General features: G+C 37.5%; 2 protein-coding genes across 7 annotated transcripts in view; one reads left to right on the forward strand and one right to left on the reverse strand.

Annotated features, from left to right (window-relative positions):
* Positions 1-20,925, forward strand: part of LOC121422103 (liprin-beta-1-like) — a 111,309-nt gene that overhangs the window by 16,622 nt on the left and 73,762 nt on the right. For all 6 annotated transcript variants that reach the window (XM_041616925.1, XM_041616926.1, XM_041616920.1 and 3 more), the window contains exons 2-4: positions 9,157-9,731; positions 10,907-11,042; positions 15,011-15,240. In XM_041616925.1, coding sequence (XP_041472859.1) covers positions 10,970-11,042; positions 15,011-15,240 — 303 coding nt within the window. In that variant the 5' untranslated portion in view covers positions 9,157-9,731; positions 10,907-10,969. The remainder of the gene's footprint in view (positions 1-9,156; positions 9,732-10,906; positions 11,043-15,010; positions 15,241-20,925) is intronic.
* Positions 366-8,378, reverse strand: LOC121422102. Its single transcript, XM_041616919.1, has 3 exons — positions 7,749-8,378; positions 1,909-6,453; positions 366-1,209 (listed from the first exon to the last, which is right to left on the reverse strand). The coding sequence occupies exons 1-2, from the start codon at positions 8,071-8,073 to the stop codon at positions 1,910-1,912; spliced, it is 4,869 nt and encodes a 1,622-aa protein (XP_041472853.1). The 5' UTR covers positions 8,074-8,378; the 3' UTR covers positions 366-1,209; position 1,909.

Here is a 20,925-nt window from a genome sequence, read left to right on the forward strand (position 1 = left end):
TCAGAAGACTAATCCACTGGGACACATCAAATTGCTTGTTACATCAGGCTTCATGCAAAACCTTTTTATCATTTTATGTCAGAATTGTATCAGCCCTTGTTCTTCAAATCAGCAACATCAGTTTTTTTTTTCTTATTTTTGTTTTTTTTTTAGATTAAAATTCTTAAATGAATCGACAGATTAGTGTGTTTTGAACTCGGAAATTTGCCAAGTTCAATTTAATTTGGGTGGTATGAATAGCAATCTTTCATCAGCTGAAAGATTTTGATGCAACAACACTTAAATCTTGAATTAAGAACATTTGATTGTTATGACAGTGCTTGCTTTTTGAGACAAAATTTATTTGATCAGCTGATGATAGCAATAGACTGTAGGCCATACCAATGTTAAGGCTTCCTTTAAAAAGTTGCGTGGTCTGATGACTGGTGTTAGAATATAACATTATAAATTCGTTGTATGGTTGCTATTGAAGAAAAAAACATTTTGTTCTCCGAAAAAATATGATCCCATTAATGAGATAATCAGCTAATTAGTGAAATGGCATTTGAACAAGAGAGGGAGCCCTCTACATTTAATGTCCAAAATCACTTTAAAAAATCATTAAAAATCAATCATTTGTCATACAACATTGTGACCTTGCACACTTATATAAGAATAATTGGCGCTTCCAAAAATGGAGGGAAAATGAAGGTCAAAGGTCAAGGTCAAAAGGTCATTTCCGCCCATATTTTAGAGCAATTTTTCAAAGTTTTTCAAAGTTTATGCATTTGTTTATTTTTTTTCAGATTTGTTTCAAATTTGGTACACATCAATATTGGATGATGACCTTTATCCTTATGATTCTTTTTTGCTAGGTACCTTAGTTAATGGGATATGGCCAATCAAAAAAATTGACAATTTTTCAGAAAAAAAATGAATAAAAAACACAATAATTTCAAAAGGGAGGCCAAATCAAGAAAGCTACCATAGTTTTAAAGATATTGATGGTCTCCAAAATTTGGCTGAGGGACAATGAAATGTTTTCCTAAACCTCGACTAGTTTACCAAAAAGTTCATGATGGTCCCCACGTTCATCCAACAGTTTGCTTCGGGAAAGTCACCAAGAAGACCGACAAGCCGGAAGAGCAGAAGCTGTTCCCCTGTGCGTGTTCCTTCTGAGACACCAGTCCTCGCAGAAGAATGATCAGGATAAACCGAGATCAACAGCTCCTGCGATGGAAGAAATCAGATTGAAAAATAAACAAATGCATAAACATCGAAAAATCGCTCTAAAATTTGGACGGAAATAACCTTTTGACCTTTACCTCGACCTTGACCTGTGCAAGGTTACAAAGTTGTATGACAAATGATTGATTCTTAATGATTTGTTAAATGATTTTTTTTATCATTGAAGGTAGAGGGCCGCCTTAAAAAGGGAAGAGTAGTATGTGTTGCAAATTTGTTCTAAGTGATTTTCAGTATGTTTTGGGCAAATTATGAACTTGTGGCATCTCCTGATAAACTAAAGCATGCTGTCCAGTGGCTCTTTTAAGTTTTCACGTGCACTTGATGCATATAAAATAATACTGAATATTTCATGTAATCAACGGTGAAATATTGGTGTCTTCATGTTTCAATAAACATTGGAGTTTTTGTTTGTTTTCCAGAACTTATTACAGTATGATTTGTCAAGCCCTCCAAGAAGCCAAGCCAGATATCAGTTCACAAATGTGGAGTTTCAAATACTGCCAAATAGGACCTTTCCAGAATATACTTTTATTCCTCATCAGGGCTTTAAATAAGAACCAGCGCAATTCTTGGATTAATGTGCCGGAAATTGCGCCTGCCCCATGTGGTTAGTGCCTGTCTTAGCTCAACTAAATGAATGGGCAAACATTAATATGAGCAATATTAAGCTTAGTTACTTACTTTAATAGTGTTCCTCCTCATCAAAATCATCTTCTCCTTCCTCATCATCAGAATCACTTGCTGGATTATTTGCATCTTCGTCAGCTATCAGAGGTTCCAAGTTGTCACAGTTTTTGCATTGGCATAGGTCTGTACACTGAAGGCCAAGATTAGAACAGCATCCATCGTCAGCATCTTCTGCCTTGCATTTTGAGCGCGTACACTTGCAGAATGCCAGTTCGAGAACACTTTCTGGTGCTGGTGCCAGATCCATCCAGTCAATGGCAAGCTCACTATCCTCAATTTTCCATCCATGGTTGACTGGCGATGGCAGATCTTGGTCTTGAACAAGGCTCTTTTTGAAGATGCTTGCCTGAAAACTGGCCCTCTGGATGTGTTTCTGCAGTGAATCCTGGTTTGGTGGCATTACAATTTCACTTCTGGTTGCAGTCTTGAGCATGATGTACCGGATTTCATTGACACTAGGTACATCCTTATGACCATACAGGTGACAAACAAATCTTTCCAGTCCATCATATACTTCTGCAGGGACGTCAAGAGAATCGCCAAGTTGCTTGAATGTCTCCACATGTGCTGGAAATTTCTTCAGTAATGAAAAGGCCTTTGTCTTCCCTTTTCCATAGAACGAGCTGACGGAATCGCAGCCAGTGAACGCATGGAAACCAATCAGAGCACTTGTCAATGATTCTCCAAGTTCTTGTTGAATGGGGCTTATAGCGATAGTTCTCTTCTTGTCATCTCTGCCTGTATGAAAATAAAGAGGTGAAGTAATCTCCTTAGCATGTGCTACTGCCAGAACAAAAACATCTGTGTCTGGGGACTTGATGATGACTGGGGTGGCATTCGAAGTTTCTCCAATATACTTCGCATGCAATAGCATGCGGGTATCTGCCTCCTCATGGTTGCAACAAAGACTGTCGACTTGCGAACACGTCACAGCTCCGTTGACATCTGCCGCTATTGTATGGCATTTGTCTTCATGTGCCACTACCAACTGCACACCTTTCAGCTTGTAAGCATCATAGTTCTGCCACTCTGTAAATAGAAAGCTGATCAGTTCTTGCTTGTTATGGCTGTTGGCAAGGAACTTCTTCCACTGCTTTGGTGTGTTCTGATCTGGCTTTCTGATGCGGACTCTTTGAGATCCAGTTGTCGCCCGTCTTGTCCTCTCTGCATTTTTTATGCTTACGTCAGGGTACGTATCAGTAACGAAATGGATGGACTTGGTCTGAGTCTCAAGTGTTAAGTTCATAAGCTGCTTGAACACTCTCATCGCCACTTCACCAAATGTCTTTGGAATGTTCTTCATCATTTGAAGAAGGGCCATAGCATCTACGATCCATATGCCACCTTTTGGAGGTTGAGGAGGAACTCTGGTGTGACCTTCTTCAGGTGCTGTAGGCATGTGCAGATCTTCTAACACGTGCAGGAGTTTGGCCTTGTTGGTTTTCATTAGCGAGCCATCAGCTTTGGCGATGGACAGTGGCAATGGCCCAAGTGAATAGGTCATCATATTACGCAAGTCGACCTGTCTCCTTTTCCCTATGATGACAAGGCGGGCGAACAGATCTCGGTCGCTCTTCAGCACCATCTCCTTCCCTTTAATGTTAGACACTGATTTCTTCATCATATTGCTGAAAGTCTTTAGCGTTGATCTACGTATTGTGTCTGTAAAGGCCTTGTCTTCCTTTTGCAGTCTTTCCTGGCAGTACTGCATGAAGCTTGCATCACCCTTTTCTTCTGCCGCCAACAGATCCCTAGTTATATCTGATGATGCAAGAACACCAGAAGCAAGATGAACTATATCAGTTGAAGTTGCCTCTTCAAATGGATTAGTGAGACTTGAGATGGTGTCGATGATGGACTCCACATCTGATTCATCTCGCTTCATGCGGCTCTCTGTGAGGTCCTTGCGGAAGCATGACCTTTGACCCTTTCCTGCCATCTCCTCAACTTGCCTCATAATGGCTGCTCGCTCATGGTGTCCTGCCGTCCATCTGTTCACAGCGCCTTTGTTGACGGTAAATCCCTTAAGGCCTCCTCTTGTTTTGGAGTCTTTGTTGACTGTCTGCTCTATTGTTTGGTCACATGGTACGCCAGAGAATCCATACTCATTTTGTCGCTGCACTGCAAAGTGGCCTTGCTGGAACTCAGCATAAATGGTAGGATGCGTGCTTGGTAGTTCCTGCATCTCCATCCAATAGACTGGCAAGTAGCGTGCATAGTTTGTCCGATTATAGCTGAACAGCCATGGCATCATGAATCGGATGGATGCTAGATGCAGTTGCCAATTTCCCTCTCTGGAGCTTCGTGTAAACTGCAGGAGCGTGTCCACCATTGACAAGTATGAGCACCAAAATGCAAAGGTTGGATTTGACTTTGCCATCTCGGACACATACAGGTCATATGCTGCTGTCAATCTGCCAAATGTGGTATCATCAATCAAGTCTATGTGTGCCTGGTATGGAAAAGCACTGCGGAGATTCTTGATGACATCTGTATACTCACCAGCTTCCTCTTCAGGCAGGGACTCTAGAAATGTCTTCCAACGCATTCGATGAAGTGCCTCAGCCATAAGTTTGTGGCACCTGATGCTTCTGTTGTACTGTCGTCCTGTCATGACTCCATTGACTGACCCACCAGCAAGCACCTCAGATTCGATGAGGATATCCTCCAGTCCGGCATCTCTAAATCTTGTCCCAATACAGGCCAGCATTGTCATGGCAGTATGGAATGCTCCAAGCCGCAGTACTATTCGTTTCTGGAAGATTGGAGTTTGCCACCGTATGGACTGCGCCTTAGCATATATTGCCTGGTCTACCACAACAACGACAGAGTCTAACTTCAACGAGTCAGCGATGTCAATACTTCGATGAAGCACAGTGTTGACAGCATTCATTTGTGTGGGTGAGGCGTCGATGACTGAAAGATAAGCTACGGTTGCCTTTGGTGGAATGCTTTTGACAAGCATCTGATTATATCCAGTCCATCCTGGCAGAAGGCGGCTACTGTCTGGTACAGGATACTTGGTGATAAAGTAGCCCTTGTCTATACGTCTTGCAGCCTGGATCGGTTTGGAGTACTCAGGCTCTTCCTTTTGAAGCTTCAGTTCACGTCCTAGTGGTGGCGGATTGGCCTTCTTGGTACCAAAAAATGGCACAAGTACCTCTTCTGGTGCTTTGAGTGTTCGTTCTTTTGTCTTCTTGACTGAAACAGATGTCTCTGGTGGTTGATCTATTGGAGCTGGCTTATGCTGAATGGCAATCCCGTTAGTGTTGTGGGTTGTGCCTCTCCCCGAAAGTGTCTCCTCACCAAAGTCATTATTGTCCCACACCAGTGTGGTGTAAACTCCTTCTTGCAGACAAGATGGTACTTTGTTTTCGCCATTTTGAATCTCCTTCTTGGCCAGCGCAGTATCATGCTCGAGGACCTTGGTGTGGGACGTGGCATGTCCGAAGCCATTTAGAAGCCCAATCAGTTGTGCTGACCCAGTGATGTGGCGAACAGCCATGGCGAGTGATGTTTGCTTTGGCATTGCCTTCCTTCCCTTTGAAGTAAGATATATGATATCCTGCGACAGGGACAATATCCGTCTATGTTGCTCTTCTGGCAGTGTTACAAACTTATCGCCTTCAGGATCTTCATTGAAACCAACCATCCATGAGAGGAAGTTGTAGAGCTTAGTTGGAACGATCTTCTCTGCCTTGTCCAGTGTCAGATGTGTTGAGTCTGGTGGCCATGGCATAGTTTGTGTTGGTATATCTTCAATTTCTTTCTTCAAATATATGGCGCTGTTGTACATCTCTGTCAGAGTGGATCCTGTTGCTCTACTTCGTTGTAAAACAAAGCCTTCATCTTCCTCCGAGTCTGTGCTGATGTCAGTACCAGACGGTCCATCAACAGAAGCCCTGCTGTTAGCAAAAAGGGTCTCTGCCGAAAGCTGCTTAGCATACACAATGTCGCTCTCATTAGGATTCTTCGGTCTTGCAAATCTTAGACATGGGTATGTACTTTGTAGTCGACCCTTCAAACTGTTTGTCTTATACGAACTGGCATCCACCTTCTCAACTTCGGCTACAACTTGGACAAATTTTTTCTTGAGCGCGACCAACTCCCATGCCTTCTCCTCCTTAATCAGCTTTTCCTCCACTACATCCTTACAGAACTTCTTAAATGACTCAGTGTAGTGCCTGTCATGCTGCTGCTTGTTTCCTTTCCTTGTCAAAGGTCGCGTGTAATTCAGGTAACACGTTGCATGGTACTTGACTTCTATGGCAACACAATCTTGATGTTGGATGAGGCGTAAGATGCGAGTATTTTGCTCGTTGATAGCCTGCTCTAGAATTCGCCCTCCATTGACTATCTCACAGTTGGAAAGTGGCTCCTTCACACGCTTTCCTTTCTTCTTTACATCCAACCGTCCACTCTTCTGACAGATGATACACTCTGCTGGGAGTACATGCATAGAACGACGGGAACTGGTGGCTGCCATTCTGGATCGTAGTTCTCTTCGTGGCTTCTTCTGCTCTGGTTCTTCTGATGAATCTGGGAAAAAATAAAAATAAAACGAAAAGAGTAATTAAATAATAGATAAGTGATACGCATATGCACATTTTTATTCAATTATTTTATGTCAATAATTCTGGGTTTCAAACGATAAATTTCAGTAATTATTCTAATAATCATCATTCAGTTTCTCAATAACAGTATCAGGAATTTCCTAGTGTGAAACACACTAATTTGCTTGCAAAAAATAAATTATAATATAATTGCAAGATGATAAAAGGAGCATTTATCACAGAAGAATGTATCATCAAGGGGAACAAGAGGACTATTTATGTGTACACCATGCAGTGACAAAAACACACGTTTAATTGCATTATGATGTAAAACAAACCCTTTAAAAAAGGGTCATAATGGGCCTGCTTTAAATGCTTTAGTTCGGCTCTTTTGCAACCGCAAATAGGTTTGGATCTCTTTTCGTGAATGAAAATTTGGGCAGCATTCCATCCCTCTAGGCGCTGGCCAGCTTTACTAGCAATACATACACGATGTCATATCGAAGACATGCATCGGTATGTATTGCATCATACACAATAAAAAATGAATAGTCAATAACAAAACGTAACTGCAAAATGACAGGCACAATCCAAAATAGGTCTGGATCTCTTTACGTGAATGAAAATTTGGGCAGCATTCCATCCCTCTAGGCGCTGGCCAGCTTTACCAACAATACATACACGATGGCATGTCAAAGACATGTATCGGTATGTATTGCATCATATTATTATCATGATTATGATGTATTTAATTTTTATATTTTTAAACATGTTAAATAAGCGCCATTTCACCAATGGTGGGGGGTCAATTTGTTTCAACTCAACTCGACTTATCTTAAGTCACATCTAGATCTAGACACTAACATTGCTAAGGTAAGCCATGATTACAGGCGAATATGCATGTAAGAAATCATTTCTTACTTCAGTTTAGAAAAAAAAAACATGGTTAGGCATAAATGATCGGATAATCGCATGAATTTTTAATCAATATTTGGCACCGTTCATTTGATTAAAAGTCCATGCGATTACCTGATCATTAACCATGTTTTTTTTTCTTAACTGAAATAAGAAATGATTTCCTACATTGCAATTAAAAATATAGGGCCTAGTCGCCTGTTCATCATGTTCATGATCTTTGCCTTGGGCTAGTACTACAAGGCCAGGGGCTCCCGACCGCTACGCGGCCGGGAGCCCCCTGCCCCTGGGTTACTAGGCCAAGAGCCTATCACAAGTAAATGATCACTTGCAATTTCCCGTGAAAATATTCTCAAGTAAACTCACCTTCATCTTCCAGTTCTGCTTTCTTCTGCTTTCTTTTAGCTTGCTCAACCTTTGTTTTATCTGTAAATTGCTGGTAGCATTTCCGATGAAAACCAGCTTGTTGTGGAATTTCATCAACGCTGTCGCTGTCGATTAGTGCAAGAAAAGCTGATGCAATGTTGGCCTTTTTGCCGTCAGAATTCTTCCAAATCGCAGCACTAGTCAAAGATTTCGCCCAAGTTGTTGCATTAAATGCGTTTATATCATCAGAAGTATTTTCGAAGTGAATAAAACACTTTAATTCTGAACCTGCTGACGAACCAGCAGCCGCAGCGTCGGTCGCCATCTTGGTTGTCAACGTACATGGCGTAGAAGTCAATCGCGAACGAGCCCGTAAATGCTGCCTTCTGATTGGCCGGAATCACGTAAACCAGAAGCCAGCGTGTTTTATAACTGCAGTTGTTCACCAATAATAACCATTGAAATAAACGTCAGAATGATTTAATTTCATACATTTGGGAGCATAATCGTGAGGAGAACAAAGTGTTTATGCATGTTTTATAATATTTGGAAGGTTATCATGAATTTTATTTCTAACACCACTGACCAGACCACGCAAAAACAAGATACAATGAAATGGCCTGCCGACTACAAGGAAGAAAGTAAGCAGTGAGTAAGGGGGGGGGGGCAAATTGAGAAGAGAAGGAAGAGGGAGTGGGTAATGAAAGGGACAAAGAGAAGAGCAAAAGAAAATTGAGGAAAGAGAGGGAGAAAGACAAGAGGAGGGGGTTGAGAGGAGAGAGATGAAAGAAAAAAGAAAGGGGGAATGTGAGCAAGAGGGAGGGAGAGAAAAAATCCCAAAGATTTGAAAGGGGGAAGGTGGAGTGTGTGGGATACTGTAGACTATAACTACTCTACAGTCTGCACCAGAAACATTATTGGTCATTGTTTCATTGACATTTCAGTACTTGGTTTGGTTAATTAGATTGGGCTTTGACATCTAATGGTGATAATTAACAGTGCATGCTGGTTTACCTGCTGGGCATGGCTTCATATAGGATCGTTATGAGCTACAAAATGCTTTCATAACAAGAAATACAAAGATTGCATTAGTAACAGGTTACCATTTTAATTACTTATGAATTGTCACAGCCTATAGGTAATTTATCAGGTCTAATTAATTAATTAATTTATAATATGTTGCTCTTTTGTGTGCATGTTCTTTTCTTAAAGTATGAAAACAAATACAAATATTTAATGATTGTTGCTCATTTCTAGAGGAAAAGTAAATAAATCTTGATGTTAATGTGCATAGCGTGCATGTATCTGTATCATGGGTTAAAATTGTTAGTTTTGCGAAAGCACAGTGTTTAGGTACAATTATTTGCCGTGTGTTTTATCATTAATGATCTTTATTCTCCTGCTACAGGAATGAAAAGGTGAGATGGTCTCGGTGTGTCACATGACCAGAATCTATTTTCTGCTGTCCGTCTCAAGAGATCAAAGACATTCCATGCTCAGCACCTGACTGGCAGTGTTATCATGACATCATTCTGACTTCCCTATCAGCCAGCATCAGTTTCTTGGGCTGTGACTCGGATTTAAACGTGGAGTGGCCAGGGGTGGGAGAGCCGTTCATCATTGAGACCATCCCATTATTGATATCCCCTGCTTAGACCGCATCATCTACTTTACTCCCAGAACGTTAGGGGTGGGAGAGGTGGTGGCAGGGTGCACTGATACCATCAGGGAAATCGTCCGCTGCATGACATCCTTTGAGAGTTTCAAAGACTACTTTAGAAGCAAGGAGTAAGTGGACTGACTAGAATATCACGGTTAAAGTATACTGGTAATGCGACCAAGAGAACATTCAGAACTTGTTGTTGAAAGCTGAGATATTGGTGGAAAGAAGGTGTCAAGACCACACTACTCTTCGATTGAGCCAAAACCATTGGAATCCTTTAGAGATCTGGGTGAGCAAATAGAAGCCTGGGACAATCTAGGGTAAGCACATGAATAAATGTATGAGCTTTTAGATTAATGGCAGCATTAGGACTTGGAGGATTTGTTTTTTAATTGATGTGGGAGTGAAGAAGATGATGTCGTTTCCATGGGAACAGATGGAAGCAGCATACTTGTGTCTCTGTGTAGTTGTGATGGATAATAGAAGAAGGAACTGCGTCAATAGCTGTAGAGACGTGCTGGGTCTTGTGACCTCTCTCCAAAGTTGAAGCATAAACGTGACTTGAAATCGCTAGTAGGGAAGGGATTGGCCTGTTTTTATGAGGATTACAACTTTATAGGTCATTATGTTTCAGGTTTCCATAGCAGCCCATCTTAAGCTCTTCAGAGGGATTCAAAGACTTTAATTGATTATTCTTTCACTGTCTCTCTTTCTCTACCTCTCTCTCCTTATTTGCCACTCTGCCATTAGCAAGCAAAAAGCTTTTTTTACCTTCCATTTTCCATTAGTTGGATTCATATTGGAGAAACCTGTTACCATCTTTTAACAGTTTATATCATGTCACTGTAATTCAGTCTAAGGATTGATCTTGAAATATTCTTCCTGCAAAATATGAAGATAAGCATATTCATCACAAAGGTTCTCTATAAAATCAGATTCTGGCACATAACAGTTCAGGTTGTGCTCAAAAGTTAGTGAACCCCACTGCAAAATGCACTCCTTCATGTTGAGTGTTGAATGTAGACAACAACAATAGTGTTTGGTGAGCCCGGAAAAACAAGCTTCATTGAATGTAATACTGTATCACCAATACTTCACAATTTAATATCTAAAACATGGCAGAACTTGAGCACTTTCATTTTTTGTGAAGTTCACTTTTGAGCACCATTACATGTATACTCTATTACCCAGAATACACCTGTACTGCAGCACAATGATGTTGATACAAAAATACTTTTTAAAATGCACGGGTTTATCTTTATTTAAAAAATTCTACAAAGGGAATAGAACATGATAAACTGTCTATTGAAATATACCTTCATCTTTTCAGGTTTAATATTGATCTATTCTTTTGAATTACCTGGTGATGTTAATAGTAATTGATATGATAATGAGTTGTTTAGTGATTTGCAGTAAAATTCCTGAAAATTTGATTTAAAAACATTTTAAGAAATAAAAGGATTATGTTTCTGTATATTTTCTTTCCATTTGATAGGTACATGAAGCTTCAGAATCCATTGTAATCTGTTAGAAAACCAGTGTTACCATAGCAACAAAGATGACAAATTTAGCATCAGATGCGAGCCAGATGTTGGCTGCTGCTCTTGAACAGATGGATGATATCATAGCAGGTAAGATCAGATTTTTTATTGATCCATTTGTTGTCATAGCTTTCTTAAAATGTTTTTAATAATCGTATTTGCAACAGTTTTATACAACTTATAATAAGGTTAGATGAATATAGGAATTAGGAACTTTATTTCAGTAACAAAAAATAGACCTTAGTAATTTTTTTAAAAACAATTCAACCCCTATTTTCAAACAAGCAGTTGTGTATTATTGTCATTGAGTGGAAATTTAAAAAAGGGAATTCTCCCAACTTGTTGAGAATTCATATTTCTCATACTTACCTGCAAATCCATGGAATTTAGAATAGCGAATGAAGACAGAATGAATGAATTAATAAATGTTTGTTCATGTGAATATTGAGAAAGAAATTTAATAAAAAGAATGAATTAAAGTATAAATCAATGACGGAATCACTTGATGGATGGATGAATGAATGGATTGACCGCATGAGTCGATCAACTTTTAATACTTATTGTAAAATAAAGAATCTCCCAAAATATCCAATCTTCTTTTGTGGTAGCGCACAATGTCTCATTGTTGGTGGATGAGTAACGGTATCATGGTTGGATTTAAGGATCATTCGTGAGATTCACAGTATTGATTCACATCCTGCCAAACTACAACACTGCCGCAATGTCAGTCATACCTTAAACCATGTACATTACCATCTCCATATTAACCAGCTTCTTGGCCTTCTGTTTAAGTGCTAATGATGACAAGGGCTATGGGGGTGTTTCACAAAGATTTAAGTATGACCTAGAGTCGCACTTTAATGCCGACGCATATCAATCTTATTGATTAATAATTTACGCAGTAGTGCACCGCCTTTTTGCATGATCTGACCAATGCAGTCATGCCTTTTGTAACACATGCAACTAGGCATATACGTACAACTCTAAATCTTTGTGAAACATCCCCAGGTTTCATATGGTACTACAGGTAGGTGACCAAAATTATTCCAAAAGCTCAATGATAATATTCCATTTCTTTGATTTTTTATTTCACAGCTATTTTTATCCACAGGTTGTTCTCATTTTAATAATACTGATATTGGTATGATGAGTATGGGATTACCCTATGAGTTGGGTATAGTAGAGGGATTGTACTAAACCTATGAGGCATGTAGATGTAATTAATAGTCTCCTCTGACTCGTTATATTGTCATATTCATCATCTTTTACACAGATATTCCTTGATGTTTTCTTTGGCATCATATCATCAGGGATGCTAGATAGGATTTTGAACTATTTTTTAGGAAGAAAGAGGGGTGAAATCACAATTGAAGTTTCCTCTCCTTTTCAATTCTTCTCTTTTGATGAATACTGTCAATGATCATGTACATGTTCAGTGTGCATATGTATGGGAGAAGAAAATTATTTTATGGGGAACAAAATTTTCAGATAAATTCTGTCTGAATTGCCTCAAATCACAGGGAGATGACCACTTAAATTATGCAAGCTCAGTTTGATAATTTTTGTAATGATGTAGGCCTACAATGCAGTAAATTGTTCATGATACTTTTAGAAATTCGAGTACAGTAAACAAACAAATAATATGTTCAAAGACTCAACAATATTGACATACATGTACATCATGTACATGTAGTAGTCTTACTTTGTTATTCTGCTGTATTTTACATATAATCTCATATATTCATGAGAATTTCTATGAAATTGATAAAATTCAATACAAAAACTCACTATCATTATTATGAATGTAAAAAAAACCCCACAAAGATTGATATCATATTAATCTATCTTTAAGGTTGACTGTCATTACCCTATATTCTAACTATTCATTTTGTTGTATGTTTCCATCAGTCTATATTAGCTCTTGAAAGCCTTGAGTTCTTGTTCAATCCTACTCAGTCCACCTCTACATAATAAAATATGATGAATAAAGTTGAGAAATATTGAAGAAACTTAACTCTGAAAATTTCATCAAAAATCGGATTTGGAGAGTTATGACATTTTATAAATTAAGCTCCGTTTTACAACATTTATATGCACATTGCAGGTGATTTGCAAGTGATCAAGTCAATGAATGGTGTCGCACTCTCAATTTTTTCTTTTTTTATTTGAATATCAAATACTTTGTGCTTTGAACATATGATTCCCAATAAAAAACAGTTGCAAACAATGGCAATTACATGGTGGTTATGAATGTTGTTAGGTTATTAATTTTATTGAGTGAGTTTGCCAGATCAGTATTGAACATTTTACAGTATTTCTGATAATAATGCTGAAGAAATCTAAGGAGCATTCCATGAAAGGCGTGATTTTTCCCTGACAATTTGTTATAATCTACTGAAATCCTTGATTACGATTGGCTTACGGCAAATGAGTCTGTTAAAATCATTTGACAAGCCTGATGAAAACAGGTCTATTTTGATGTCATGCATGAGAGATAAAGAAAACCCACAGGGTGAAAAAAGAAAGAGGAATTATAGGAACCTTCTATGGGTTCTAAACTCGGGATTTGATACAATAGGGGACTTGAATGTGGGTATTGCAGTGTAGATTAATACAAATACTTTTGTCATCACTGCATTTATACAATGAGTGAGCAATTGTTATGGTATGTTACAGAGAGAGAACATACTGTATGTACATTACATTGTATGTGTATTACATGTACTGTACACTCTCATGTTTTAATGCTTCTGGTCTTTTGTTCTGGACTAGTTATAGGAATATAGTTTGGAATATGATCATCATATCTTGGAATGTTTGTTGATTAGTGATATATATTCTGTGTTAGTTTTGTGAGGACACGTGATACAGATGGAGGTGAGTACATGTACATGTAATTGGTGTCAATACCTGTATTATTGTATGTTGTTTGCCATTCTTATGGCAAACTGATAAATTATCTGAATTTTATTTTTAGTTCATTGAAATATCTACATGTAGGCCTACATCAGTATGGAACATTTGTTTGTACATCATTGTAGGGCCTACATGTACAGTAGACCTTCTTTATAAATTGAAATGAGAGTCTGGAAATTTTCTGTCCCATTTCTAAATTCTAAATGAGAGTGATAGGAAGAAATATTTTTTGAACAAACATGCATCTTAGATGTTTAGTTTGCTGGCTTTCGATAGTTGCGATTGAGCGAATCAATAAAAACTCTTAAAAAGACGGGGCCCCAGATCTGTAACGCACGTTTTAGAAAAGACTTTCTGTTATTAATAAGTGAAACTGAAAATCATTAGTACCAATGAGAATACATATTAAGTGTCATTATGGATGGTCATTACAAGATGAAGTACACTTAATATTTATAGTAAAAGACAGTTATCGCAACATGTAGTCTACAGGCACAGACCTTCATTGGTTCTTTCTTGAAGTTCGCTCTCCAAATCAAGTCAAGCGCAATTTATAACTTGTACATAGTATTTTGTGAATTTTTAAAACACCTCATACATTTATCTACATCATGTAGACAAGTTGTGAGGTGATATAGGAATTAGGCTTCTGTAGCATTTGAGCAAACTGAATGTCTGCACTTGGTCATACCTTGAACTTTTACTGGAAACATAAAGGCCTAAATTCATTGAAATAATTCTAATTTGAGATTTTGAGTTATTTGAGTTATTTATCTCTTCTGGTATTTTCATGAAGTAGATACATGTAGGTACCAGGCTATGAAGGTATGGAGAATGGGTACTTTTACTGCGAAACTGAAAATCATTAGTGCTACATTAACCATCCATTAGCAGTGATAATAACAAACTATGCTTATGGTATTAAGGAGAGGATGAAAGTTTCAGAAAATATTGATTCAAAAATATGGAAGACAGTTTACATGTAAACTTCTCCAGAGAGGGGGAGAGAGAGAGATTAAGAAGGAGGGAGGGTATTCATTTGTGTGGAAATTAATTTCTTTTTAAAGCCTGGACATTTTATGATGGGGGTTTATAATTTTTTGTGATGGATAGTGATAATTTTATCCGTTTATTTCTTGTAGGTACCAGGCTACAGGGTATGGACTATGATAATGGACCTGTAGTAACTAACAATCAAGTTAACATCACACATCCAAAAGAAAACGGATCACACGCAGATGTTCCGCGACTCATTTCAGAACTACGTTTCGCGGCAGAGAGAGCGATAGAGAACGGAGAGGAGAACCTTCTTCATGATCGTGTAGAGGATTCTACCAGGCAGTACATCGTACGTTTACTGGGGGATAAAAAGGTAAGATTTTGACGTTATCTTTGGTTGTAATTCTTCATAACTTTTTATTTGGCCTATTTACCAAAAATTTAAAGTACATTAAGTGTATAAGTTGCAGCTTTGAAAGAGTATTATATTATTTTGACCTGCTCAAGTTATTTGATATCCACTCTCAATTGACAATTCATATTTCAAATAAGTTTCAAAACAACATCGCTATTTCCCCCCTCTACAGTCATGATTTAATGAAAATGAAACTATGCCTCCACTTTTATCGTAATAAAAGTGCTCTTTGAAGGGTTCTTACAGTAAAATATTGTTGATGTATGCCTACCATGTATACCTGTAATGTGCTCAGGGGAGTTCCACCATTATGATTGGTTTCAAAACTATTCTTTTAATTGGTTGTTGTGATTCAATGCATGAACCATCAATTATGATAATATGGGGCTCCATACTCAATTCATTGCTGTCCTTTTCATCAAACAACTAGAAACGTATTTTAAGTTAAAAATTATGATAGGCATTGAATCTTCAAAATATGAATTCCCAGTGCACTACTTGTGGTGTCAAAAAATATTTTTATCTTGAGCTGTATCATTAGCCTACACACTATAACACACTAAAATTATTCTTTTATAATTTATTTCAACGGCGATTATGTGTTGTGTAATCGCTGTGACACGCGTAAAGCAAACTTTTAAGTGCTTGAAATGACCTGAAATGTACTCTTATTTGGTCAAAAAGTGATTTTGATCATTCTTAAGTTTTTTCATGACCTCTTCATGATTTTGATGACATGGGTAGTTGACCTTTGACCTGAAGTTGATACAATGTGAATATGATTTATTTTTGATAATTGATAATGAAGATATGATTGATGTGATTTACAAAATGGCACCTACCAGTAGATGACATCACAATGACCTTTTGACCTTGAACTTCTATATACAGTACATGGCATAATAGATCCACTTAACTGATACAAATTTTAAAGGAAATTGATGGAGTTTTGAGATATTGTGCTAACAAGAAAAGGATGGAAAAATAAGTAAATAAATAAATAAAAAATAAAAATCAAATTTGTACAAAATTAATAGTTGATCTGTCAAACCTAAAATATGCAGTTTTGCTGATGTGGTTTACGGTACACCATGTGGAGTGTTATAGAAGCAGTGGATAGAAGAAGAGAAGGAAGTGGATAGGCGAGAAAGTGGAGATTTGAGAATAGAGTATTCTTTCTTGAGAATAGTCCTGAAAAGGACTGTAAACCAGAAGGAATGTTGAGTGAGAACAGCTTGAATAGTAGAGCTGATGAGGAGATGCTGGCTTGCGTCGGCGAGTAGAGATGATGAGTAGTAGAGAGACTCGACGTTTCGGACAGGTTGACTGTCCGTCTTCAGGACAGTCAACAGTCAGGACTTCTCTTCTATCCACTGCTTCTATAACACTCCACATGGTGTACCGTAAACCACATCAGCAATTGTACATGCCACCATGCAAACCTTCAAACAACATCTAAAATATGCTTATCGCCCATTTGAGGGTAGCAGACCTGCCAACGTTTTTGGCCTATTTAATACATTTTTTTACTTTTTTTATTAAAAAAATATGTTTTTGTTTAAAATTTTTTTGTAAATGCAAACTCGTTAGGGGCCTATTTATTGAGAAAAAAAATTTGTGAATACAAAAATTGTGATTTATTGAGAAAAATCATCTCTATGTCTCTATTTCATGAAACTTATACACAAATATGGTTATTAGATCAATGTAATTTCAGGTAACTTTTTTTTCAATCATTTTGTTGAATCCGGGGTGAGATACACACATGTTTAAATGTTGTTTTTTTTTTCATATGCAAGAGCGGTGCGCATTTTAGCTTGCATGCAGCTTGAGCGCCGCGATGAGCGAGCGCGCAACGCATTTTATATACTTCTTTTGGAAAAATACACTTTTTTTATCACAGAGCACAATTTTTCATTCCCAGAGGTTGGCAGGTCTGTGGTAGAAACATGTTTTGGAGTTCTTGGAATGCATTATAAATGCTCTTTACAAGGTTGACATCCCAACAAGAGTGTTGACATGACGATGCATGCATTCAGGAATGATGGGAAAGTAATGCATTGGTGAGGGAAACATGTTTCCTTTACTAGGCATAACAATAGATGAATAACAATAGAATGAAAGTAATGGCTGATATAGGAGTCAAGGCAACGTTCACACATCATCATACATAATATTATTCTTAAACCAAAAAGAATGCCATATTGTGGTTTTCCCAGTAGATGAACGTTTTCTTCTTTTAGTTTACATTTCTCATTTAGATTTCTCACTGCCATGATAGAGTTTAAAATTAGGCTTTAACAACTCTATTTTTTAATTAAAAAATATATATGATGCACACTGCATACTTCCATAACATATATTGTATCTACCTCACATGGATTATATTTTTACCTGTGCATTTTACAATTCATGTGTTATTGTAATTCAATCCATTTATTTCCATATTCAAATAGATCAATATAAAAACATGATGAATAATACAAACAAGAGTTGATTGAAAAATGACAAAATTACAAAAAAATAGCAATATCAAAAGCTACAAAAAATACCAAGGATATTCAAAGAAAAAAACATATGTAACCTAAATATGGAGGAATTGCCCAAAACCAAAGACGTTTATCAAGGGCTATCCCAGAATATGATTAAAATTAACATTGTATAACATGAGAGACAGACAGACAGGCAGAAAGTTGCAAGAGTGGGGGATTGGGAAGAAAGAGTGAGATGAGAATAGAAAATTGATATGGAAAGAAGAGTAGGAAGAAGAAGAAAAAAAAACATACTAACTATATTTTTTGTATCATGCAGAATATTATATGTAAAGTTTATGAATATCCTGTACAAACCAATAAATAAAACACATTGTCTTTTAGTTGCCCCCATTTTACAAACAACATTCTACAATAAAATCACATCAAATTGTTTTATCATTATCACCCCCATTCACCCTGTGTTTATTGTGTGTACATGGAACTTACATTGTAAAGATAATTATCATAAACATATTTGAACATTTCTTAAATGGTATTTACCCTCTTGTGTTCAACAAATACCATTGGCAAATATTAATATTATGAAGTAATCAGCACCTCCAGTAATGTCAATAATACGAGACAGTCTCTTTTTAGCAAATTGGTTTGTGTTTACATTAAACAATGATATTTGTATAGAATGAAAATTGCTTTCATAAAACAGCAATTGTTGAAAGCTTTTATCAAAGGAGATCTTCACCTTGGTTTTGATTTCAGTTTGAAGATTCCCCACCCCCCCCCCACCCGCTAAAATTTACATGAACACAATGTCTTTTATAGCTGTGGATATGTGACAAGTGACAACGGGGGAAATGTTGAAGGGGGGAGTTTATATCTGGACTGAATGAGGGAGGGATGGAAGGAATGGAGATATACATGTACATGTAGAAAGAGAAGAAATTATAAATGAAAGGGGGAGAAATAAAAGGGTGACAGAAGAAAGGGTGCATGTTATGGAAGAGGAAACTGAGGGAGGGAGGAAGGTGCTCAGGGATAATGGAAGGGTGAGATGAAGGCAGATTGGAGGATGGGGAATTACCAGCAAGTTGGAAGAAGAGAAGACAGGCCTGGTGAAGAGAGAAGGAGCACAGAAGAAAATTCTGAAAGGATGAGGGGGGGGATGTGAAGATGAAACAAAGGCAAATGCAGACATAAAAAATAATTTCACAATTGATGTCACTTCCAAACTCTTCTTTTTAATATTTGTACATGTAATATTCTGAATAATTTTGATGCACACTCTTATTGAAATGCTGTCCCTCCCCTATTCTGAAACACCTTTTAATAAACAGTCTTTGCTATTAAAAGGTAGAAAACTTTGAACTTGAAACAAACCTCATAATCAGAAATTGAAAATACATTGAAACATGATTCAATCTATGGAAAGAAAAGTTATTTAATTTGTTGAATTGATCAAATTACATTTAACAAGTTATACTTTCAATTTTCTTGCATTTTTTCCCTTTTATATCTGTATCATCCTACCTCCTTTGAAGAATCCTCTTCCTCATGATTTTCACATCACTCTCTTAACATCCTATCCCATGATAGATTTCTTTGATATAAGCTTGGGTAGGATCAATCAATAGATAAGCCTGTATCCTGCCCATGACCTCTGCCGACTATTGATTCACTTGGAGCTAAATCTACCTAGACCCAATCAATTCTGACGTCTTTTCTATACCTATTATCCATCTCCCCCTCATACTGTTCTTGCTCATGTTAAAGGGATCCAGGGGACTGTTTCATAAAGGACTTGCAACTGTTGTAACTTTGCCATTATGGCAACTACCATGGCAACAGGGCTCAGCAGCCAATCAGAATCAAAGTTACCATGGACCAGGGCTCCACACTCACCTTTTTTTTTCTACTGGCCCAAACTGATCATTTCGAACCAGAAGATAGTCAGTTCTACGGAACTTCTACCATCTTTTACTGGTCCGAACCTAAAATTTACTGGTCTCCAAAAATAAAGAAAAACATTGAAAAGGCTTGAGTTTATTTTGTCGTCTTTTATTGCTTATTAAAATAGAGAAAAACATTAAAAAGGCTCGAGATTATTTTGCCCTCTTTTATTGCTAATTGTTACCCCCTCCAAAACCCCCTGAACAATCAAACAGTACACACACAGTCACACACAATATTATTCATGAGAGCCATTTCTCAATTTTGTATAGCATTTTTAGTGAGACACTAGAGACATATATCATTTGTATCACTAAGATATAATTTTTAATGGTCATTTCGGACCAGTAAATGTGGCTATTTCTGAAAAGTTACTGGCCCAACAGCAATTTTTTCTGGTCTAGGACTGTCGGACCTGTGCCAGTGTCGTAGTTGCCATAATGTCAAAATTACAACAGTTGTAACTCTTTAATAAACAGGGCCCCAGGTATACGCCCGTCCTAGACGGGACGTACTATGGTATCATGCTCGGTGTCGATCCGTCTGTCTGTCCGTCTGTTAACTTTTCCTTGTAAACAGGATAACTTCAGATGACTTAACTGCTAGGCTCATATAATTTGGTGTGTATGATAATAGCACAGATCCTAGGAATCCTATCGATTTTTAGGTCAAAAGGTCGAAGGATGGTCATAGTGACATGTTGTAATCTTACCCGTCTGAAGTCCTTCTTTGGTTTGCATGATACTAGCATGGATCCCAGGAAGCCCGTTGATTTTTAGGTCAAAGGTCAAGTCGCCACCTTTCACTTTTCTTGCTTGTCCAATAACTCTATTTTCTGCATTACAGGCGGCCATACATGTATTATGGGCTCACCCTAGTGACAATCAACTATAATTTCAAAGTAGGTCTGGGTTCAATTGATACTGATTGTACATGTAGCACATTTTGCATTTAAACTTTTTATTTGTAACATTTTTTTTTCTATTTTGGTTGCTTTGCCAATAAAGCTCGATATGTCGCGCATCAACATTATTTTTCTAAATGTTTGCTGTGGTATTTTCCAGAGTTTTGATTAAATTTCAATATCCTGACCCCCAAAAAACAAACAAACAAACTCAGTATTTTGACCCCAAACTTATATTGTGGATAAAATGTAGTCCACTTTGGAAATAAAAAACAGAACTTTTCAACATTCATATCGCCA

The sequence above is a fragment of the Lytechinus variegatus genome, chromosome 9 (genome assembly GCF_018143015.1).
Source record: "Lytechinus variegatus isolate NC3 chromosome 9, Lvar_3.0, whole genome shotgun sequence".
Taxonomy (NCBI): Eukaryota; Metazoa; Echinodermata; class Echinoidea; order Temnopleuroida; family Toxopneustidae; genus Lytechinus; species Lytechinus variegatus.